Raw genomic sequence first — 21737 nt, forward strand, 5'->3', positions numbered from 1 at the left:
CTCCCGACACTCAGACTAAAGGACGGAGGGGACACCTCGATGCCTGGGGTCACTGAGAAGCACAGAGAAACCAAGGAGACCGGTGGGCCTGGCCGGTGTGGCTCAGTGGTCAGTGCATCGGCCCGCACACCCAAGGCTCCGGGTGTGACCCGGCCAAGGGCTCACACCTGGGCTGCAGGTTCAGTTCCGGGCCCGGCTGGGGCACAGGCAGGAGACCACTGATGGCGTCTCTCTCACATCAATGCTTCTCCCTCCCCCCCCCCCCCGCCCCCTCTCTCTAAGAATCAATTGAAAACATCTTCTGGTGAGGATTTAAGAAACAAAACAGATGGATGGCAGTGACTGACTGGATTCGGCGCTGGGAGCTCGGGCCCCACAGGAAGGACAGACGGGGCCACATCAGAATAAACACTCCTGTGCGTCAGAGGACGCCGTCCCTGGGGGAGAGGGAGCTGCAGCCCGGGGACACGCCGCGGCTTCACAGCGGACGAGGGCCGGTCCCGGACACGCGTGAACCCACCACACAGCCAGAATTCAGTAGTAGGGCGTTCCCGTAAGTAAAGTGCCGGGCAGGCGCCATTGCGCACAGACGCTCACATCCCTCCTGCAGTCCATCTCCACCCCCGACAGCTGCTGTCCACAAAGCAGGGAGCGGCCAGGGCGGTGAGGCTGCGGGACGGCCCGGGCTCCGCTGGGGGGAGGAACGGAGCGGCGGCTGCAGGAAACGGCGTGGCAGTCCCGCAAGCTCACCCCGGTCACCACCTGACCCAGCAGTTCTCCGGGGAACGGACCCACCATCGCCGACACCGGCTCCAGCAGGCCTCAGCACGCCACGCCCGCCGCGTCCCCACAGGGGCTAAGGCGGGGAGCAGCCCGAGGGCCCGGACGGAGGACGGACTCGGCACACGGTCCCTCCGCACGCGGGTCTCACAGCTCGAAGAGAAGGTGCCGCCGCCCCGGTGGCCGTGAGGACGCTGTGCTGAGGGAATGAGCCGGACCCGGGGGACCCAGAGGAACGGACCCTGTGGGACCACCTCAGGGGAGGCCCCCGAGTCAGACCCACGGACAGGAAGTAGGCGGTGGGGCCAGGGGTGCGGGGGACGGAGACTGAGTGTTTAACGGGACAGAGCTCCGTCTGGGAGGGTGGCGAGTTCTGAAGACGCCGGTGGTCACGCCGTGCCCGTGAGGTGGAAGGTGGTGCATGAGACCACGTTTAAGGACGATAACGATGGAACCACGTGTGGAGGGGAGGGCGGCGAGGCGGCCTTCCTTGAAGGCCAGCTCTGCGTGCTCCTGCAGAGGCATCCCCCCTCCCCGCCCCCCCCCCCCCCCCCGCTCTCTCTCAAACCAGGGGCTCCGTGGCCTGGGCTCCCTGCAGCTGATTCCTCTCAGAATGTTCTAGAACAAGGAGCCTTTCCTGCTCCAGGCAGGGCCTCTGTACCTGCTCTGTGTGGCATGCCATTTCCAGAGACTGCTCTGCGTCCGAGCCTCTCAGCGTGTGCACGTGTGAACACGTGTGAGCGCTGTACGCAGAGCCTTAGGTCCGCACGCAACGCAGGGCCGGGTCACCCTGAAGCGCGGCGACGGGAAATGCCCCCGAAGCTGAGAACGGGCCACAGACATGGGAGCAGGAGAGGACAGGGACAACCCCGCTGGACAGACTCAGCGGTGACGTCCGCCACCGTGACCGGGAGCACCGGAGGGGGCAGGTTTAGGCGTGGGGCTTTGTGCCTGAGCCTGCTCTTTTTTTTTTTTTTAAATCCTCACCCGAGGATATTTCCCATTGACTTTGAGAGAGAGTGGAAGAGAGCGAGAGACAGAGAGAAACATCAATATGAGAAAAGCACATCGATGGGTTACCGCCTGCATGCACCCGGACCAGGGTCCGGGCCAGGGAGAAGCCTGCAACCGTGGTACGTGTCCTTGACCGGAATCGAACCTGGGACCCTTTGGTCCATAGGCCGACGCTCTATCCACTGAGCCAAGCTGGCCAGAGTGAGCCTGCTCTTTCGACCTCCCTGGGCCTCAGGTTCCTCCTGAGAACTCACTGGCTCTGAGGCGGCGGGAACGAGTTAGTGCCCAGAGTGTGGGCGGCACGCAGTTCGGCCGGTGAGGACCGGCTGGAGGCCGCAGCGATGGCGCGGGGACCCTCAGGAGAGGCCCAGGGGCCCTCAGGGAGAGGCGGCATGGACGGCGGCCATTTCCTGGTGAGCTTGTGGGCAGATCAAGGCTCCCCACTTCCTCCTCTCACCACAAGCCGTCCCTCCGGGCCGGCGCGGTGCGCTGGGGATGCTCCGCGGAACAGAGCCAAGCCGGCCCAGCCCACATCCGACCGCACCCGGGATGCCGCGGGGAGAGGTTCCTGGCGCTGAGACCTGCCTCCTCGGTCGGGCGGCCCGCTGGTCGGCGGAAAAGCTCTTTGTCCCCCCACGAGCTACAGCAGCAGCCACAATGACAGTGACGATTCCTCCTGCGTGAGGACTCAGCTCACGCCTGGCTCTCTCCGCACGCCTGACACGGATAACCTCGAGTAATCCTCACGAGCCCAAGGGACAGGAGCTCTTAGTCCCACGCTGCTGGTGCGGACACAGCACAGAGGCCACACAGCGTGCAGGCAGAGGAGCTGGCTTTGGACCCAGGAGGGCCGCCTCCGGGCCTCTGCTCTCAGCTCTAACCTGGACCCAAGGGCAGTGGTCCAGTCTGGGCTCTGCCTCCACCTCCCTCCTCTAGCGAGGTCCCACCGGTGACGGGCCGGTCACGGAGCTCCTGCTAAAACTCCCGAGGCTGCCTGACTCCGGTGTCAGAGGGAGGCCTGTCCCTCAGCTCGGCATTTGAGGCCCCCCTCTCCCCCTGCCCCCCGGACCCGGATCCCCAGTCTCCTCATCCCTCCGGGGCCTCTGGGTGTCCCCCACGTGGTCCTGTCTCTGAGCCTTTATCCAGGCTGTGCCCCGCGTGTGTGGGCCCGCCCATCAGTCAGAGCGCCCTCTAAGCGCTTGGCCCAGCTGGCCCTCATCTCCCGGAGTTCCGGAAAGGCAGGGAGAGTGACAGGCGCTGCGCGTGGTTGTCTGTAGAGCGATCTGCAGAAGGGCCACCGAGTGGAAGAGGAAAGCAGGGAGAGAGAGAGAGAAAGAGAGAACAGTGTGGGCAAGCCGGGTGTGGGGGGAGGTGTGGCACACTCAGGGGGCCAAGGAGACAGGGCCAGGGCCAGGGCCCACCTGTCTCCTCTCAGGCCAGGCATAAATGCTGCGTCTCCCCCTGCCCAGCCCAAATAACCAACCCCTCCCTCTGTGCCCAGCCCCAGTTCCCACCGAGGTGTGGGGCCCTCGGTTCATCTTGGTGACTCCCGGCCCCGCCCACAGAGGGCCCCCACCCAGAGGTGTGCACAAAGCCTGTGAAGTGAAACGGAAGGTTCTGGGTAAGAGGATGTGACAATTTCCGGGTGGGTGTTTGGCCTCACGGCACCAAGCAAGGAGCGCATCCACACACGGCAGCCCCGGCAGCGCGGTGGCCTGCCCCACCCCTCCCCGCCCCTTCCTCCGCCACCCCGCTTACTGCCGACTCAGGCACGCCCTCGCTCCCAGACTGACAAGCTCCATCAATTAAAAGATCCTACGGGGCATTTAGCACAAGGCCTTCCTTCAGTTCATTTGCCAACCTAACCGCTTGTATCATGATTCTCCCCACAAAAGGGCACTGCCGACGGAGACAAATCAATGCTAATGAGAGCCTGCTGAGTGCGCTGGGAGCCAGCGAGCGGGAGGGAGGAGGGGCAGGGGCGAGGGCCCAAGAGGGCTCCTTCCAGGGGAACCAAGCGGCGTCTCGGAGATCGCTGAACCAGAAGCTTCCAACGTGGGGGTCTCAGCTCACCACGCCTCCTGCAGACCCCACCCTGCGTGTACTGGGCTGGTCTGAAGCACCCTTTCTGGTTGAAGACAATGATGATAAGATCATATCTCAATGCGTCAGGCCTTGGGGCCAGCCTAGATCCATATCCCCCTGTGGGGTCCTGGCAAGCTACCCGATCTCTGTTTAAACGCCAGAAAGACGGGCACGAAACACCTCTCACCTAGGATTGCCTGTCCCTGGCACATGTTCTGGGACCTCTGATACACGCCAGGCTCTGAAAACCCAGGAGGGCCCAGATCAGCAAGAGGGAGGGAGACAAACAGGAAGTCAACCACGGCCCACGAGCAAGCCTTGAGGGGGAAGGAAGCATGGGTGTGAGGTCAGAGAGAGGATGCCGGGAGGTCTCTCTGGGACAGTGACAGGGGCCGAGACTTCAGCGATGAGCCAAAGGGGGCTTAGTGAACAGGACCTGACACAGCCCTGAGCTCTCCGTCCATCAGACTCGCACATTCACGGAGCAAGAAGCTGCCTTGCCCAGGGAGGCCAAGGCCCAGGACTCAGGATGGAAGGTGAGGCAACGAGAGAGGAAAAATGCCGAGGTCTCACATTCGGCTCCTCGGGGGAGGATCCACTGCCAGCTCCCAGGTTCAGCACCGGAGAGGCCCAAACACAGCACCGCACAGTTCAACTACAGAGCTGTGCTCAGCACCACGGACAGATCCAGTTCCCGCAACTCAGAGACCCCGGAGCAGAGCCGGGTTCAGCACCATGGACAGCCCCCACCACCACCAGCACCACCAGCAGAGCCAGAATCTCAGCACCACGGAGAGCGCCGCGCACAGCCAAAGGCACTGCCAGGGGTAGGCAAACGCCCAGCTATCACATGATCTCACTTATTTGTGGAATCTGATGAGCAACGTGAATTGCCCAGCCAAATAGGACCCGCAGCAGGGAGGCATGGAACAGTCTGACATGCCTCGAAGTGGGGTTGGGGGGAAGAGGAGAGGTAAACCCGACTCTACTTGTGCATGCACAAGCCATGGACACGGACAATGGGTGGTGAAGACCTGGGGGTGGGCAGGGGCTGGGAGAGGGGGAAGTGGGAGGTATCTGTAATACTATCGACAATAAAAAAAATCCATAAAAATGGACGCCAGGAGAGGCCAGCCCCACATAGCTTCCTCATCCTGCTCCCGGACGCTGACCCGCCACAGGAGGTGCAGCTACTGAAACTGACCTTCCTGGCTGTCCCTGGACCAGCCAGTCACCCCAACTCCAGCATCTGCCCATTCCTCAAATTCACCTGGAACCTTCCTGGCCCTGTAAGGCGGGGAGGGAGGGACGGAGATGTTTAAGACCCTCAAAATCGTTTGGTCTGGCCCTGCCACGGCATGAGGGTGTGAATTAAATGGCCAGGTAGAGCAGGCTAAATTCTAAAGGGGTGGCTCTGTACGCCCCGAGGATGATGTTCTAAAGACCCCAACGGCTTTGGCAGAAAAAGGCTCCCCGCCCTGTGCTCAGTGCTGCCGGGGCCCGCCCTCCTCAGTCCTGCCGGGGCCCGCCCTGTGCTCAGTGCTTCCGGGGCCCGCCCTGTGCTCAGTCCTGCCGGGGCCCGCCCTGTGCTCAGTGCTGCCGGGGCCCGCCCTCCTCTGTCCTCCTGGAGGAACCACTCACCCTACACATCCAAGCGCGTCACACCCTCTCCTTCAGGAAGCCCTTTCTGCTCTGTCTGGGCTCTCCCTTTGCTCCCCTTCCAGACTGTGAGTTCCCCCAAGAAACTGTCTGACCCCGGCTTGTTAAACCCCACAACACACGCCAGCCCAGTCGTGTGCCTCAGACAGGAACGAGGTCCCCAAAGAGACATGTACAATCGCTACCCATCTTCAGAGAATCCCCTCTGCCAGGGAAGGCGTTGCATGCATCACACACTTATAAAAAATATGTATTTACAGTTTAAGAAACTGAGGCCAAGAGATGGCGGGCTTTCCTCCCAAGTTCACACAGCTAGGAAGTGACAGAGCTGATGCAAACCCAGATCTCACAGCACGGCCTGTGCCCTTGACTGAGGCTCCTTCCCGGCCCCATCCCATCCAGGGCCCTGCCATCTGCCAGCCACACGGAGCAGCCGCGAGCACAGCAGCCCGGTCCCCTGAAGTGATTCGGAACCTTTTTTTTTTTTCCAGCCTGAAATGGAAATCACCGATGCCTCAAATTAGAACCCCAACACGAGCGAGCCAAGACTTCAGATCTGCAGCAGCCAAGCCGCCCGCACCCACCTTCTCGGCAGGATTCTGGCCTGCTCCTCAGCCTGGACCACCTGTTCCCAGTCAGTGTGGAGGACACGGCGAACCGTCCCCGGGCGCGGGAGGGCTGCGGCCGTGCAGGAGCGGTCCCCCTCCCGGCTCCCAGGGGCTCCCCGCAGAGCGCTGGCCTCTTTAGAGCCGTGGTGAGCACAGGCTGTGATCGGAAGGCAGCCCACAGACAGGTGAGCTTGTCTGTGCTGACCTTTATCTGCCACTAAAGGAATGTTTTTCAAGCATCCCCAAGAATTAGGACAGAGGCTCTGACCTCAGCAAGGGCTAGGCAGGAGACAGAGAGGCGGGTCAAGATGGCTACAGCCACTCCTCCTGCTGAACATGGGTGCAGGCCGCCAGGAGCAGGGGAGCCCTGGTGGGAAGCTGGCCAGGGGCCCAGAACTAGCAGGGCGAGAAGCCACGGAGCTTTGGAACAGAATCGGTCCACACCCCGAGGGACCCAGGGCAGCCGCCGGGCCCTGCGGTCTTCGACGTGAAACCAGCAAAACTTGAGGACCCACGTGTCAGCATGACTCAAGACTGAGGACGTGCCCGTCACCCTGACGTCCGGGCACTGGGCCTCTCACGTCGTTATTGGATGAAAGGCTATTTAAAACGATGTCAGTAAAACAGGAAGGGTTTCTAAGGGGAGGTTCCACATGGGCCACCAGTAAGACACGTGGCCACGCCTGCCACGACACCCTGCGAGGCAGGAGAGAGGAGCGTGAGCTGTGTGTGTGGCCAAACAGCTGGTCCGAAAGGAGGCTGGCCCCATGGAACCCGGAGGGCTTGGCCTCAGCCCTGGGATTTGTCGCTAGAGGGCAAACGGGAATCGTGAATAGAAATTCCAAGATTACCTAAAAGCCAGGCGCGTGCCAAAACGTAATTGAGCGAGGCAGAGAGTGCCCAGGGAGCAGAGGCGCAAGCCAGATCCGGAGGCGCGCCTGCCAGGAGGCGTGGGGCGGCCCGTGCCCACATCACAGGGGCCCCTCCAGCCGGGGCAGCTAGAGGCAAGCACATGATTGGCTGCCAGTGCCCAGGGCAGGGGCTCGCGCTTGCAGGAGCCTCCGTGACTGTGCATGCTCCGAACCTGCTATGACGTGTGAGGGCACTGCTACTGTTTGCTTGACTCGTGGCCACTGGCTTCCTCTCCGGAGTCAGAAGCCTTCCTGATGATGAAGAACAAGATGATGACCGAGACAAATACTGACGGGATGCCAACTCTATGCCAGCACCGCTGGCCCCTGGGTGCTTGGTCTTCTCTTAAGACCAAGGCTAGCCCGGCTGGCATGGCTCCGTGGTGGAGCATCAGCCTATGAACCAGGGGGTCACGGTTGGATTCCCGGTCAGGGCATATGCCCGGATGATGTTACTCTCTCTCCTTCCCTCTCCTTTCTTCTCTGAAGTCTAACAAAAATACATTAAAAATACAATGACCAAGGCTAACAGCTGGGCCCGGAGCTTGGTGCCACAGGATTCATGTTGGTGACTTGTTCTCACCACCACCCCGTTTGCTGATAGGACGTGAGACCCAGGAAGCCCATGTGGGTTCATAACAGGCACAGGAGGGTCAGGAACGGCCGGAGCGCCTCTCCTCCGTGCGGCATTTCTCTCTGATGCTGGGGAGGTGGACCGAGTCCCCCAGGTTATAACGGCTGTTTTCAGGGCTAGTGTTAGGGCTAGGATTAGGGTGAGGGTTAGGGTTAGGGCTAGGGCTGGGGCTGGGGCTGAAAGTCAGGGTGCAGGGAAATGTGCCCCTGTGTGCGGCCATTTCTCAAGCCCTTTCCCCGCTGCCGCATAAGAATCGTTTAAGAAGTTGCTCCAACTGCCCCGGGGTAGCACCAGGGCACCCCTCTTTATGGCTTCCCTCCGTGCCCATGGGATCATCACAAGCTCCCGCCGTCTCTGGTGCTCAGTGCTCGGCGGGAACCGGCAGTAGAGTGGTTAGCAAACGGAGTGTCCCTTGGAGGATGAAGGATGGTGGCGCCCACCGGGCGGGGGAATCTCCTAGGGAAATGACCGCCATTGGCCTGGGCGGCTTCAGGCTCCGAGGACGGCCAGCACCGAGGAGCCGCACCGCACAGCGCACGGCCCAAGCCCCGCCCACCACCGGCCACGCCCTGGCCACGTTGGAATCCTTTCCTGCACAGCTCCCCCCTGAGGGATGATTTCCTACTTATCGAATTAATACTGTCAGAAACTACACCGGCACCGGGCGCTTCCGAGAGACATGGAAGTCGGAGCAGAAGGCAGCCATGGCGCCGGAGCCCGTCCCCGAGCGTTCCTCTTCCCCGTCTGGCATGCTCCCCGCGCCCGAAGGCGGGAGCTGGGGCCCTGAGACGATGTCGCCAGGGCCCTGTGCCCCCCTCCCCCCCGCGGATGCAGTGCCCGTTCCCGGGTCCTGAGAACACCTCACGCCATGTGTCCTTGTTAACCCTCACCCAGGATGCTTCCCACTGGTTTATTTTTTAGAGAGAGAGTGAGAGGGGGAGAGAGAGAGAGAGAGAGAGAGACCGATTGGTTGCCTCCCACATGCACCCTGACTGGGGCCAGGGATCGAACCCACAGCCTTTCAGTGTGCAGCCCAACACTCTAACCACTGAGCACACAGGCGTGGGCTTGCATACACAACTTAAATATGTGTGTGTGTACATATATCTATATGTGTGTGTGTGTATATATATATATATATATATATATATATTTTTTTTTTTTTTAACTTTTATTGCATGGGCCATGATGGGGATGGAGCCCAAAACCCAGGCATGTGCCCTGACAGGGAATCCAACCATGACTTCCTGGTTCATAGGTCAACATTCAACCACTGAGCCACAACTGCCAGGCACATGCACCATTTTTAACGCTTTCGTATTAATCCACAAGCAGGTGACGTTGCCCCTTAACCACTTCCCGGCTGTGCACCCCTGGTTTTGGCGACACCGAGCTCCCAGTGTTTTAGATAATTTCCCAGGATGCATTGCTCCTGGGTTAGTGTCACGGTGCACGACACAGGCAGTTACTCTTCCACACAACACGCGTGAACACTGCACCAGCAGCAGGGTCACCAGCAGGGGGTCACCAGCAGGGGGGTCACCAGCAGGGGGGTCACCAGCAATGGGGTCACCAGCAGTGGGGTCACCAGCAATGGGGTCACCAGCAGTGGGGTCACCAGCAATGGGGTCACCAGCAGGGGTCACCAGCAGTGGCACAGGCATACACACATTTGCTAATTGGAAGCTGAACCGGCACCTCAGTGTCTGTTTTCGATCTCACACTTGGCCCATCCACACACCCAGCACGGTCGTGTGTGTCCCATGCGCTGTGGCTGAGGGTGGTCATGTGCAGCGTGTCAGGGTGACGTGAGAAGCAGAAAGGCGAGGAACGCAAGAAGAAAGCTCCCTGCCTGGGGGCCTGGAAGGAAGACACGGCACTAACGCGGCGCCTGCCTCCACGCTCAGCGAGGGCCGCCCACGGGCTCCGAGGCCAACGCGCACCCTGCTCCCGCCCGCCCCGCGGAGTGCCTGGCAGCACCAGGGTGCTACAAACAGGTCTACGGCGCCCGCCATGGCGCCGCCTGCAGGCGTGGGCTGGCCCACAGGCCCGGCTTCCGCAGGTCTGCGGTGGCTCTGGTGCCAGCCGGTGTCGCTGACAGGGGTCGATGGACCATCAATTCAGTGAGTCCCGGGACAACGTCAAGATGACCCCCGACCTCCTGTCTCCCCAATTCCTCGATGCAAAGCTGTCCCCAAGCCACACGCCCTCCCGGCTCGGGGGTCAGGACACTTAACCAGAGAATCTCAAAGGGAGAGAGGGACCGGGCAAGCTCTGCCCCTCGCCGGCCTGAGCGGGCTCTGCTGCAACCAGAGGGGCCTCCTCGGGCCTCACTGTGCCCCCAACCTCGCCCCCCCATCTCACCTGCACGGAGACACGAGCCTGCCACCCCCCCCCCCCCTGGTCGCTCCTGCATGTCCCCACGGGGCGCATGGCTCCCACTGCCCTTTAAGCTCTCGGGACACCCCCCCCCCCCCGGACCTGGGCCCATGGAGCTGAAACAGTGAGCAGGCATGATCTGTGGGGCGGCCACGTTCACAGGACGCTCCACGGCACCCACTTCCTGTCCACCTTCCAGAAGTCAACCCCCTCCTCCGAATCCCCCAGGGAAAGTGGCCCGACAGGAACTTCACTCCCAGCTTTTGTTTCCTGGCGGTGGGGGGAGGGTCATGGACAAAGAAACGAGGCCCAGGACGAAGAACCAGCTCCCCGGGTGCCCAGGAGAAGAGGCAGCCGGAGGGTCAGCACCGAGGAGCGCCCGCACGGGGCCTCGGGGCAAGGCCGCGGCCACATGGGACTGGCCCGGCCTCCTGACAGACTGAGAGGGAGGCCTCTGTGGGTGCTGAGGGCTCAGAGGAGCCAACAGGCACCTCCACGTGGCCCTCGCTCCACCTCCACTCCCGCAGCGTTTTAAGAAGGAAGGACACATCAGACACACGTTGAGTTCCTTCCAAGAGCAGACAGGAAAGGAACCTTGCCGGGAGACGTGGTGGGGTGAGGACAATGGCCTGCACCTGGGACCTCGTACCTGGGACCTGCACTTGGGACCCCGAACCTGGGACCTGCACCTGGGACTCTGGGGCCTGCACCCGCACCTGGACCCCTCACTCCAGCAAAAGCTCAGAAGCCCCTCAGCTCCAGGTGGCTTCTTGCAAAGGCGCAGACTCCGCTGAGCCATGTGAGTCCGCTGAAAACAGCGCCACAAGGTGGAAGCTTTTCACTGAGACCATAGAACGCCGCGTGGGAAAGGTGCTCTGAGGCCGGGAGTGACCTTAGTATTCCGGGGGCCGGCAGCTGGGAAAACAGCCCACAGAAGGTTCCCGGGCTTTCCATTGGAGCCCGAAGGAGAATGCTGAGCCCACCGGGGCCTTGGAAATGGGCAGGGGCTGGGCTCCGAGGGTCCAGCCCGTCCACAGGGGGCTGGGCCTTGGCCATGGCGGGCCCCTCCTCCTGCCCCTGGTGACACCCTAACGCCAGCAGAGCCTCCGGACCCAGCACTTCAGAGGGTCCCACACCATCAGGCCTCTCCCGGGGCAGGCGGTGAGCAGAGCGGAGTGAGATCTGTCCCAGGAGGAGCGTGGCGAAGTGCGGAAACCCGTCTTTCTGTCTTTTTATCCTCGCCGGCAGGTGTGCTTCCCTGCGCTTTAGGGGGGGAGGCGGGGAATGCCGCTCCGTTGCCTCACATCCCCGCCCGCCCTGGGATGGAGCCTGCGACCCTTCGGTGCACGGACGATGCTCCAACCAACCGAGCCACACCGGCCGGGAACAGGGACTCGGATGCCCCCCATTTCCACGGGGCTTCCATCCGACCGGGTGGCATGCCTTCTCCGCCGGCCCAGCCACCCCGGCCACGGCCACCAACCCCGCAGTCTGCTTCCCAGAGGCCATCCTGCGTCTCCGCGGAGGGTTCATTAAGGAAGCAATCCGAGGGCCTACACCAGGGCCGTGCCGACAGGCGGACCTCACAGCTCATTCCGTCAGCAGGCCTGCCGAGGCCGACAGGCCCGGAGTACGGAGACGCCCGCACAGCGCCCGCGCCCTCCCCGGGCTGGACGGTCCCGCTCCCGGCGCTCCGTCTTGAGAAGCCACAGCGGGACACACCTGGGAAGCTCAGGCGAAACCAGACAACGGCTTCAGGCGACCGCCCGCCACGGCCTGGGCCGCCTCCTCCACAGAACGGACAGCACCACCACGGGGCCGGCCGGCGCGGCACCCCGTCCCCTCCACCTGCACGTGGGTTTCCAAGCGGGTGAGACAGGGCTCAGGGTGAGCGTCCAGAAATGCTTTTCAAGACACGAGGGCGCCGGCGAGGCCGCGGGCATACCCAGCCCCTAAGACACGTCCCCCAGGACGACACACTCCCGCCCCGCACCAGCTCCAGAGAGTAACACATCCGTCTGCACAGCGCGGTGCCAAGCAACACCTCGACCGCACAGGGCCCCAGCTCAGAGGTGCTGGCGGCCGGGCGCTGCTGGCGGAGGCTGCAGAACAGGCACCTGCGCCTTTAAGAGCACACCCCCTCCTGCTGCCAGCCGAGGCCGATCCCACAGCCTCTGAGCTGGCTTCCTTCTGTGCCATCGGCTGCCGACGCCCCTCGTGCCCACGCTCCTCGGTCTTTGAAGGCCACCCTCCGCCGACAGGCCAGTTCCTGCAACTTCCAAACCAGCCACGGCCTGGCGCCGCAGAGCCGCCACCTGCCTGTCCCACCTGCCCTCGAGGTGTCCGTTCCGCCGTCCCAGCAAATGGCCTGGAGATCCCCCGTCCCCCACGCCGGGGTGGGCACGCTTTTCCCCAGCCATGTCCAGACCAGCGGCCACGTTCCACACATTTCCACCCGCCAGAGTCAGCCGCCCAAGATGGCCCCGATACACGTCCCCAGGACACGGGAGCCACGGCGGGTGGTGACAGCTGAGCGTGCGTCCACGCCAGCCTCCGCGAGCACCGCCCACGGGCCCAATGGCCACGCGGCCCAGACCACGGACCCCATGCGTCGGAGAGTCGGCGCTCTCCCCAGAGAAAGAGGCGAACCCCGGCCTACCTCGATCAGGAAGTCCCCGGTCCTCAGGCCGGCCTGCCAGGCCACCCCACCTTCGTCCACGGACTCCAGGTACTGCAGGGCCGGGAATGCCGGCGTCGGCGTGAACTCCTCGATGGGCGTATCCGCTGGGAAGGCAAGGACGGGAGCTCGTTACAGCCTGAGGGACGTGTCCACGGCGGCAGCCGCACCCCTGGGACCCTGCGAGGGAGGCCCCGGGACCCGTGGGAAGGGGAGGTCCAGGCCACCACCCCCGGAAGGGCTGACCCTCGCCGTCCCAGGCCAGCAGCAGCTCCCGCCACGGAGGCGGGCGCGCTCTGGGCCGCCACACCCCGGGCCTCGGTGCCAGGAGCACGGACTGGCGAGCTCCGCGGTGCATGTCTGTGTGCACGCCCGTCATTTCTTTAAAAGCATCGGTGACTAAACACTTTCGGTTCTAAAAATGGAAAAGCTCCCCCATAAGCACCCGGAGCTGCAGAAGCACCAGCCAGCCACCTGCCGAGGCTCCGTCTGCGGAGCCGGAGCCGGAGGCCGCCGCCAGGACCTCACTCGGAGCTCACCGGAACCGGCGCTGCCCCGGGGTGGCTGCGGGCGCGAACCCGTCCCAGCTGTCTCCCCGGGCACCCGGCTTCGGGCCCCATGCCGCTGCCCCGGAAACCCCAGGAAGAGGTGGCTTTCCTGGGGTGTCCCGGGCGGCCAGGGTGCTGGTGGGAAGAGGGAGATGGCCCTTGCGGGGGAGGGGAGGGGTGAGCACAGACAGTGGTGGACACACACGGGCCGGCATCCTCTCTCCCCGGACAGACGCCGCGGGGCAGCCAGAGCCTGGCAGGTGGGGCCGGGAAGGGGGCGGGAGGCACTCCACATGCTCGCCTGCGCGGCCAGCTGTCTCCTCCGTGGGGAGCCGATGCCATTTTGTTTTCTCTCCGAAGGGAAGCCCCCACGTCAAAGGCTGGCGGTGGGGGCTCCACGTGCAATGCACCCCGGAACCCCCCACCCCAGACCCCACCACGCGGGGGCCGCGGGCTCGGGCCACGGCCGAGGGACCATGCTGCCACGTTTCCTTGGCAAAGTCACCTCAGGGGCAGGCGCCCGCGCACCGGCAGGAGCTCACTCTCTGCAGGGGGGCGGCCAGCCGGGACCTGAGCCCCAACCGGGGTTAAGGGGGGAGGGCGCGGGAAGGGTGCAGGGACGCTGTGCAGGGACGGAAGCCAGTCACAGCCCGCGCCTCTGAGCAGGCGGCAGGTGAAGCCGCGGTTGTCTAGCAACCAAGTGCCCAGAAGAGGCTGCCTGGAGCGGGGGCTTGCCTTGCACGCGGGCGTGTGCACACATACACACGTACACACACATGTACACACACGAGCACACACATGTGCATGCGGCCCAGCTGGGGCCCGCGCCTACCTTTCGCCCCGCGCAGGACAAACCCGAAGCCCTCATTGTCCTTCTTCTGCAGGACCACCGCCTTCTCCTCGATGGTGCAGTCGCTGTGGGGAGAATTCCGGGGGCAGCGACCGTTACCGGGGCCCGTCCGCACCGTGGCCGCCCCTCCGCCGGGGACGCTCATCATCGCGGCCAGCGCGCCCGGCGCGGAGGGAGCTAGGCGGCGCGGGGCGCGGGGGGCGCGCGGCGGGGGCGCGGGCGGCCGGGGGAGGCGGGCGCGGCGGGCCGGGGCGGGGCGGGGGGGCCGGGCGCAGGCGGCGCGGGAGCCCGCATGGTGGGGAGGCCGGCCCGGGCGGCCGAGCGGCGGCTGCGGCGGGGAGCGGGCGGAGCGCGGCCGCGGAGGAGCCGGAGGAGCCGCTGCGCCAGGCGCCGGCCGGGGCCAGGCGTCTCCCGCGGGCGGAGCGGCGGAGCGAAATGAGGCAGCAGTTCCCGGTCCTGGAAGCGGTTCGGTTCGAGAAGCCCGGCTCCAGCTGCTCCTGCGCGCGCCGCGGAGACGCAGACCCCCCCGCCCGGCCGGCGTTGCCCCCACAGCAGCGTCACCGCGGCCGGCGGGGGCCGGCGGAGGGCGGCGCAGGCGGGCGGGAGGCGGTCACTGGCAGCACGCGGCGCTGACGGCAGGGCTCCTCCGGGGGCCGGTTTGGGGGCGGGGAGACGGGGGCTCCCCCTGGGCGATCTAAAGCCGCCGCATTTGCGTGAAAAGGAGAGAAACCCAAAGGCGCAACTTCCATTCCGCCCGAGGCTCCGCGTCCACAGGAAGGGCGCCTGCCGTCCTCCCTCCCCCGGGCTCCAGGCAGGGGCAGGACCTTGGCTCCCGGGCCTCCCAGCCTGGGGGCTTCTGCCCCCTCCCCACTAAGTCGGGGGCAGGGCCGATGGAGAGGGCCCCGAGGTTCCTCTAGGTCCTGGGGGGCAGGGGTGGGAGGACTGGGTGCGAGGGGGCACGGGAGGCCGTCTGGGAGGGCGTGGCTGAGGTCAGTGCCCGCCCTCTGCCTGCTGTCTGGGGAGGCCATGGCCTCCCTGCACAGCCCCCTGGGAGCAGTCCCCCCTCTCCGGGAGAAGGTCAGGGGCCCCGAGGAGGTGGGCAGGCCCTTGGACCAGCCATGGCAGCAGCGAGAACTTCCTAGGGCACAGGCAAGGGGGGCAGCTGGGAGAGGTGGGGGCGCAACTGGAGAAGCACAAGTGTCCTGACCTCTGAGCCCCCCCATCGGAGGACTGTGCAGAGGACCCTGCCTTCTGGGGGGCCAACAGAGGGGACACACCCCTGACCCCGGCAGGCCATGCGATCCAGGTGACCATCCAGGTGGACTGAACGCCTGGAGGTGGGGCTCAGTCCCCAGGCTCCGCCTGCCTCCCACCTGGGGCACAGCCTCCCACCAGGGGAGTTTGGGGGCGGGGAGAAGGGAGCCCCTGGCTCGGCCCCGCAGCCACCAGACAAGGTCTCAGACACTCAGGAGCCAGAGCCAGGGGCGCCCACAGGCAGTCACTGCTGCCCCCCCGACACGGCTCTCAGCTCAGTTCCCCTCACTAACCGAGCAGTGAGCACACACCCAGGCCTCCAGGCTCTGTGAGGCCGGATGGGTTGATACCCATGACGGTGCAGTGGAGTGGAGAGTCCTAGGGAGCCACCGCCAACCACCCCAGGAACCACCACCCAGGGAGTCACCCCAAAACCAGCACCAGGAACCACAGTGGCTTGGCCAGAACCCCGGAGCGGCGGGACTGAGGGTAAGAGCCTCCACCAGGCCTCTGCCTCCTCCACAGCCTCCTCCACAGCCTCCTCCAGGCCTCTGCCTCCTCCACAGCCTCCACCAGGCCTCTGCCTCCTCCACAGCCTCCACCAGGCCTCTCCCTCCTCCACAGCCTCCACCAGGCCTCTGCCTCCTCCACAGCCTCCACCAGACCTCTCCCTCCTCCACAGCCTCCACCAGGCCTCTGCCTCCTCCACAGCCTCCACCAGGCATAGACATAGACTGCCCTCCCCCCCAGCCCCCCGTGAGCTCCTCAAGGGAAGACCCTGGCCCCGGCTCAGGCTCACTCCGTGCTGGGCAGTGCAGACCCCCCCTTCTCCAGGGAAGGGCTCTCCCAGGGCCCCCCCCCCCGCCCCCCAGGCAGCCCCGCCTTCCACTCCTAACGCTGCGTGAGCAGCCACAGCAAGCAGCCCACCCCGGCCCAGGCTGCCGGCTCGGAGGCCTGTGCCCTGTCCTGCCCACTGACCGCAGGGGCAGGGTTCTGCCTGTGGGCACGGAGGGCGCCGGTGCAAACCCCAGTCCTATTCTGACCCGGGGGCTCGTTCCCCCCTGACCCTCCCTAGCGACCCTTTCCCGTCCCGGCGGATGCCACAGTCCCTTCAGATGTGTGCTCTGAACCTTCCGTTGCCAGTGTCCCCAGCAGGCGCTGAGGGAGGCGATGGGGTGGGCACCCGCCCCTCGCAGCCAGAGGCCGCCCCGCAATGACAGATGCCATCAGGTCTATCAGTCACAGAACAAGTGTCTCGGCCACGGGGCTGGGCCTGGCGGAGCCACGGGAAGCCAGGCCCGAGAGCACCAGGGCCGAGGCTCCATCTGTCCTGCCCCACACGGGAGGACCAGGGACGACAGGCAACGTGGGACCGCGGGGTGGACCACACAGTGGGGCCTGGCCAGCTGCCCCTCCCTGCTGCATGGGGTTGGGATGGGTCTGGGCCTGGGTTCTGAAGCTGCTGGGGCCAATGGCCAAGCTGCGGGTGAGTCCGGGAATGAACAGTCCCCACTGCACACCGATAAGCATCAGGGGAGGGCAGGGTACCGGCAGTTTGGAGGGAACAGGGCCCGTCAGGCCACTAAGGAGCCGTCGGGAGTGGTGGATCGAATAGTGGCTCCAAGCCTCACACCGCACGTGGCCACGCTAGGAAGTCGGGTCTCTGCAGGGGCGGCCAGTTATGAGTCCAGATGGGCCCACCTGGGCTTCGTGAGAGCCTGCACCGAGGACTGGCCCTGTCAGGACCCAGGGCGATCTGAGAGGCACAGCGGGGCCGACGTGGGCGTCACGTGGCCACACGCAGGGGCCTTTGGAGGGCTACGCCCCCGCGACACCAGGTCTCAGATATCTGACTTCCGGGCCGGGAGAGGATCGGTTCTGAGGCTCAATGACCCCAGTGGACGGCAACTTGTGAGTTTCCCTCCTAATCCAATAGCACACAGGTGTGCAGGCTCTGGTGCTGTGAGAGCGAGAAGGACAGGAGGACTTCCTGGAGGGGGAGGCCCCACGTGTGAGGAGGAATGAACGGGTGGCGGGAGGAGGGGCCGGCATGGGGGGCCAAGAGGGTCAGGGGCCGGTACACCCAGGACAAGGTCTGGGCAGCAAGGGTCTGGCATGAGCTTCCGCCAGGCCCAGGATGGCCCTGCTCTCCCAGACTCGCTCCAGGAGGCCCAGACGATAAAACCCAATGATCCTAGTCCTCCTGAGGCCTGACTCCGCCTGGGACCCGCCCCCAGCCAGGCTTTCCCACAAAATGCTTCACACACGCCCGGCAGGACGCTAAGACCCTGCAGGCGGGCAGGCCGGCCTATCTCCACGGCAGGGGTCGGGAGTCAGGGGTCAGGGGTCGGGTCAGGTGAGGCACAGACTCGGCCCCATGGTAGGGGTCGGGGGTCGGGTCAGGTGAGGCACAGACTCAGCCCCATGGCAGGGGTCGGGGGTCAGAGGTCAGGCGTCGGGTCAGGTGAGACACAGACTCAGCCTTATGGTAGGGGTCGGGGGTGGGGGGTCAGGGATCAGGGGTCGGGTCAGGTGAGGCACAGACTCAGGAAGACGCTGTGCCCAGGTGTCTGCAAGAGGGACCTGGATCGTCGTGGTGCCCTGACCCAGAGGAGGGGCCCTCCTGGGTTTGGGGAGGCTGCGGGGCCACTGCAGTGACTTGGCCCACTGCCAGCCCTCGGCAGCCCCAGAGCTGCGTGGGGACCCACATGCGTGTGCATCAGGAAACACCCCCGAGGCCCCACGCCCAATGAGCACCACGGAGCCGCGCTCCAACGGACAGCTAGCGTGTGGGCGTTGCATAGCTGTGATGTCTGGTCACCGCAGACACACTGCTGAGGCCACCCCAGCTGGGCATCCTCACGCTGAGGCATCCCTGGTGTGAGGGCCACGGCGAGGAGCCGCGGGGCCTGGGCACCCCGATGAGTCACAGGGGTACGGCCCAAAGGCAGGGTTCGCTGAAGCATCGGAACTCGGACGGCTCACAGAGGGACCGTGGACAGGGCTGTGGGCGTGTGGAAACCCCGGGAGGACCCGAGAGAGGTTGGGGGTTCGTGGCCCCGGAAGGCTCCTTCCTGGAGAGGCTGTGGACCCCGCCTGGCCCAGGGCAGGAACCTGAGGCGGGAAGCGGTCCCCGGCTCAGGCGCTCGCTGACGCCGGCGGCAGAACTGGGGCGCTGCGGGAGAGGCGCTCCCGGGACTGGCAGGCTGTCCTAGAAACTCCCCGCTCTGCCAGCCAGGACAAGCGGCCGCACAGCCGGCAGCTCCTCGGAGGGGCCTGGGCCGCAACAGGTGGGCCCGCTGGGCACAGATGCCAGGCGTGGCAGGCGGCCAGGTGCCCGCGCGGCGCCGGCGGCGGAGTGGACAGAGGGCCACTCCACAGGCCATGGGCGAGCCAGCTGTCCTTGGGGAGGTCCGGCGGCGGCTGAGCTGGCGGGAGCGGTCCCCACCTCCCAGCCTTTGGCCGCCCGCCCTCCCCCCATCCTGCTTCCCAGTCAGTGTGTGGTGCTGCCCTCTGCCCTCTGGCCTCTGCCCTCTACCCCGTCCAAGCTGGGGCTGCCGCAGCTCCTAGGGGACATGAGCCCTCTGCCTCCCACCCCGTTTTTTTTTAAATTTATTTTTCCCTGTATTGATTTTTAGAGAGAGAGGAAGGGCAAGGGGGAGAGAGAGAGAGAGAGAGAGGAACATTAATGATGAGGGAGAATCACTGATCAGCTGCCACCTGACTGGGGAGGGAGCCCCCAAGCCGGGCCTGAGCCCTGATGGGAAATTGAACTGTGACCCCCTGGTTTATAGGTCGACGCTCACCCTGAGCCCTGCTGGCCGGCTCTGAGAGCCTGGTGAGGTGCTCTGAGCCACGTGGGGAGACGCCGCACGTGGGCGGCTCATTCACAAGCAGCGCTGCTCCTGCTCCTGGGAGCCCACCCGCCCGCGCGCAGGAGCAGCGCCCCTCACGTGGGCTCGCTCGGCAGAGGCCAGCAGCCCCCGGAGCCCGCACGCCCAGAGTCTTCCGGGATCGGCAGCTGCGGCTCCGCCCTGCCCCGCGTTCCTCACCCGCTCTCCGGCAATCCGGGTTTTCCTAACAGAAGCCGTGATGTGCAAAGCCTTGATGGAAATTAAATTGTCTCATTATTTCGTAATAAATCACCCAAAAGCGTTTCCTAAACACCAGCAGGCATGTTACCTGCCAAGTTTGCCGGGCGGAGGAGACAAGACGTGGATCAGCGTTTGGGATAATGACTGGCGACCAGCGCTCCCTGCGGAGCTGAGCAGGGTCTCCGCCTTCTGGCTGGGAACTGGGAGGTGGGGGGAGGGGCTGCCTCCCCCAAACAGCTGATCCTCACAGCAACACATGAGGTTTTTATAATAAAAAGTTATTATTTTTAAAACCCTCACCAGAGGGTATGCTTTTATTGGAAAGAGGGGCGAGGGGGTAAGGGGGGAGAGATACGTCGATGTGAGAGAGAAACACTGATTGGCTTCCTTCTTTACACACCCTGACCAGGGATTGAAGCCACAACTTAGGTGTGTGCCGACTGGAAACCAAACCCCCAACCTTCCAGACCATGGTCGGCGAACAGCGGCTCTCGAGCCATATGTGGCTCTTTGGCCCCCTGAGTGTGGCTATTGCACAAAATACCACGGCCTGGGCGAGTCTATTTTGAAGAAGTGGCACATTAGAAGAAGTTTAAGTTTAAAAAACGTGGCTCTCCAAAGAAATCTCAATCGTTGTACTGTTGATATTTGGCTCTGTTGACTGAGTTTGCCAACCACTGCTCTAATCAACTGAGCCACCTGGCCAGGGTGAAAAATTGTTATTTTAAATATAAAATATAACATATCCTATACATCATCCTGCTTAAAATACCCAATGGCTTCTCATCAGAATGGAATATAAAATTCAAATTCCCCACCATGGCTAAGACCCTCCGTGATCTGATCCCTCCTAATTCTCCACATTCCATCCATATGGCTGTCTCCTCTCTGCCTCAGGGCCTTTGCACAGCCTGTACTCCCAAAGTTCTGCTCCGGGGCTCCCTGAGCGAGACTGCTGTCGCTGTTCAGGTCCTTGAGGTCACTCCCCCGAGGGGCCTTCCCTACAGCCCAGACACGCCCTCCCTGCCCCGACTCTCAGCCCGTACTCCGCCTTAATTCCCTGGTCAGTCACTGCATTTGAAATGGTGACTTGATGGTATGCGTGCTCCCAGGAAGGCTGAGCCTGCCCACCGTGCCTCTAGACCAGCGGTTCTCAGCCTTTCTAATGCCTCGACCCTTTAATACAGCTCCTCATGTTGTGTTGACACTCAACCATAACACTATTTTCATTGCTACTTGATAACTGTTGCGACCATCTTAAGTCCTGGCTCTGGGACCTGGGCAGGCCCTTACGCACACGGAGCCCCGGTTTGCTGGCTGCAGGAGGGAAGATCAGAACATTCCAGAAGGTGCTTAACTGGTGTGTATTGACACAGCGAATGAAAGTTAGGCCGAGGCTCCTGCGAACGGTCTGACGCAGCTGGTGTGACCCCGGTCCTGGCCACGGGGACAGCGGGGCCCCTGGGACAGAGCTTAAAGCCAGGCAGGTCCGGGACAACCTGCGGGAGGGTGCGCTGTGCCCACAGCCCTGCCCAAACGGGTCACCACGCCCTGCCCTTCACGACCCCTTCGGCCCCGCAGCTGGTGTTTCCCAAGTCCATGCAGCCAGTGGGGACAGGGTTTGTCCAGGGTTAGGCGGCTTGGCCAGAGGCAGGGCCAGCTGGTCACCCTTGGCCTTTGACCCTGATGAGGCGCCCGTACCCGAGCCTCCACGCGAACCACGGCCGGTCCCGGGGACAAAAGCCGAGACAAGCCCTCCTCCCACCCGGTCACTCCTCATTGTGTCCAGTGCCCGCCCGGCCCCGCGGCTGAGCTCAGAAAAGACCCAGGGAAACGCATTTAGAAACGGGGTCACCTGTGCGGTGCCCCAGAAAGACGCGGAGGGATCGCGCGGAGCGGCCGCTCCGAAAGACAAAGCCCCCTCACCCCACACCCTCCTCCTCCCACACCTTCCTCCCCTCACACTCTCCTCCCCGCTCCCCCCACCCGTGACCGCGCCTCATACTCTCCTCCCCCCTCCCCCTCCTCCCGCCCTCCCCCTCCCCTCCTCACCCCACACCCTCCCCCCCTCACTCCCCACCCCCCTCCCCCCACCCGTGACCGCGCCTCGGTGGGCATGCCGGGCGGCTCCAGTGGGGCGGCGCCAAGGGCAAATGGCGTCATTATCACCCCGGCCGGGCGCCCAGGGCCGCGTGGCCATAAATTGTGGTCTCTGCACCGGGAGGGGACCCAGAGGGGCTGAGC

The 21737-nt window shown here is 64.2% G+C and overlaps 1 protein-coding gene across 6 annotated transcripts in view; it reads right to left on the reverse strand.

Moving 5' to 3' along the window:
* Positions 1–21737, reverse strand: part of SHANK2 (SH3 and multiple ankyrin repeat domains 2) — a 90825-nt gene that overhangs the window by 37719 nt on the left and 31369 nt on the right. For all 6 annotated transcript variants that reach the window (XM_084907019.1, XM_084907016.1, XM_084907018.1 and 3 more), the window contains exons 6-7: positions 14128–14210; positions 12730–12854 (exon numbers count right to left, since the gene is read on the reverse strand). In XM_084907019.1, coding sequence (XP_084763145.1) covers positions 12730–12854; positions 14128–14210 — 208 coding nt within the window. The remainder of the gene's footprint in view (positions 1–12729; positions 12855–14127; positions 14211–21737) is intronic.

This window comes from Pipistrellus hanaki (assembly GCF_964339955.1).
Source record: "Pipistrellus hanaki genome assembly, contig: scaffold_39, whole genome shotgun sequence".
NCBI lineage: Eukaryota > Metazoa > Chordata > Mammalia > Chiroptera > Vespertilionidae > Pipistrellus > Pipistrellus hanaki.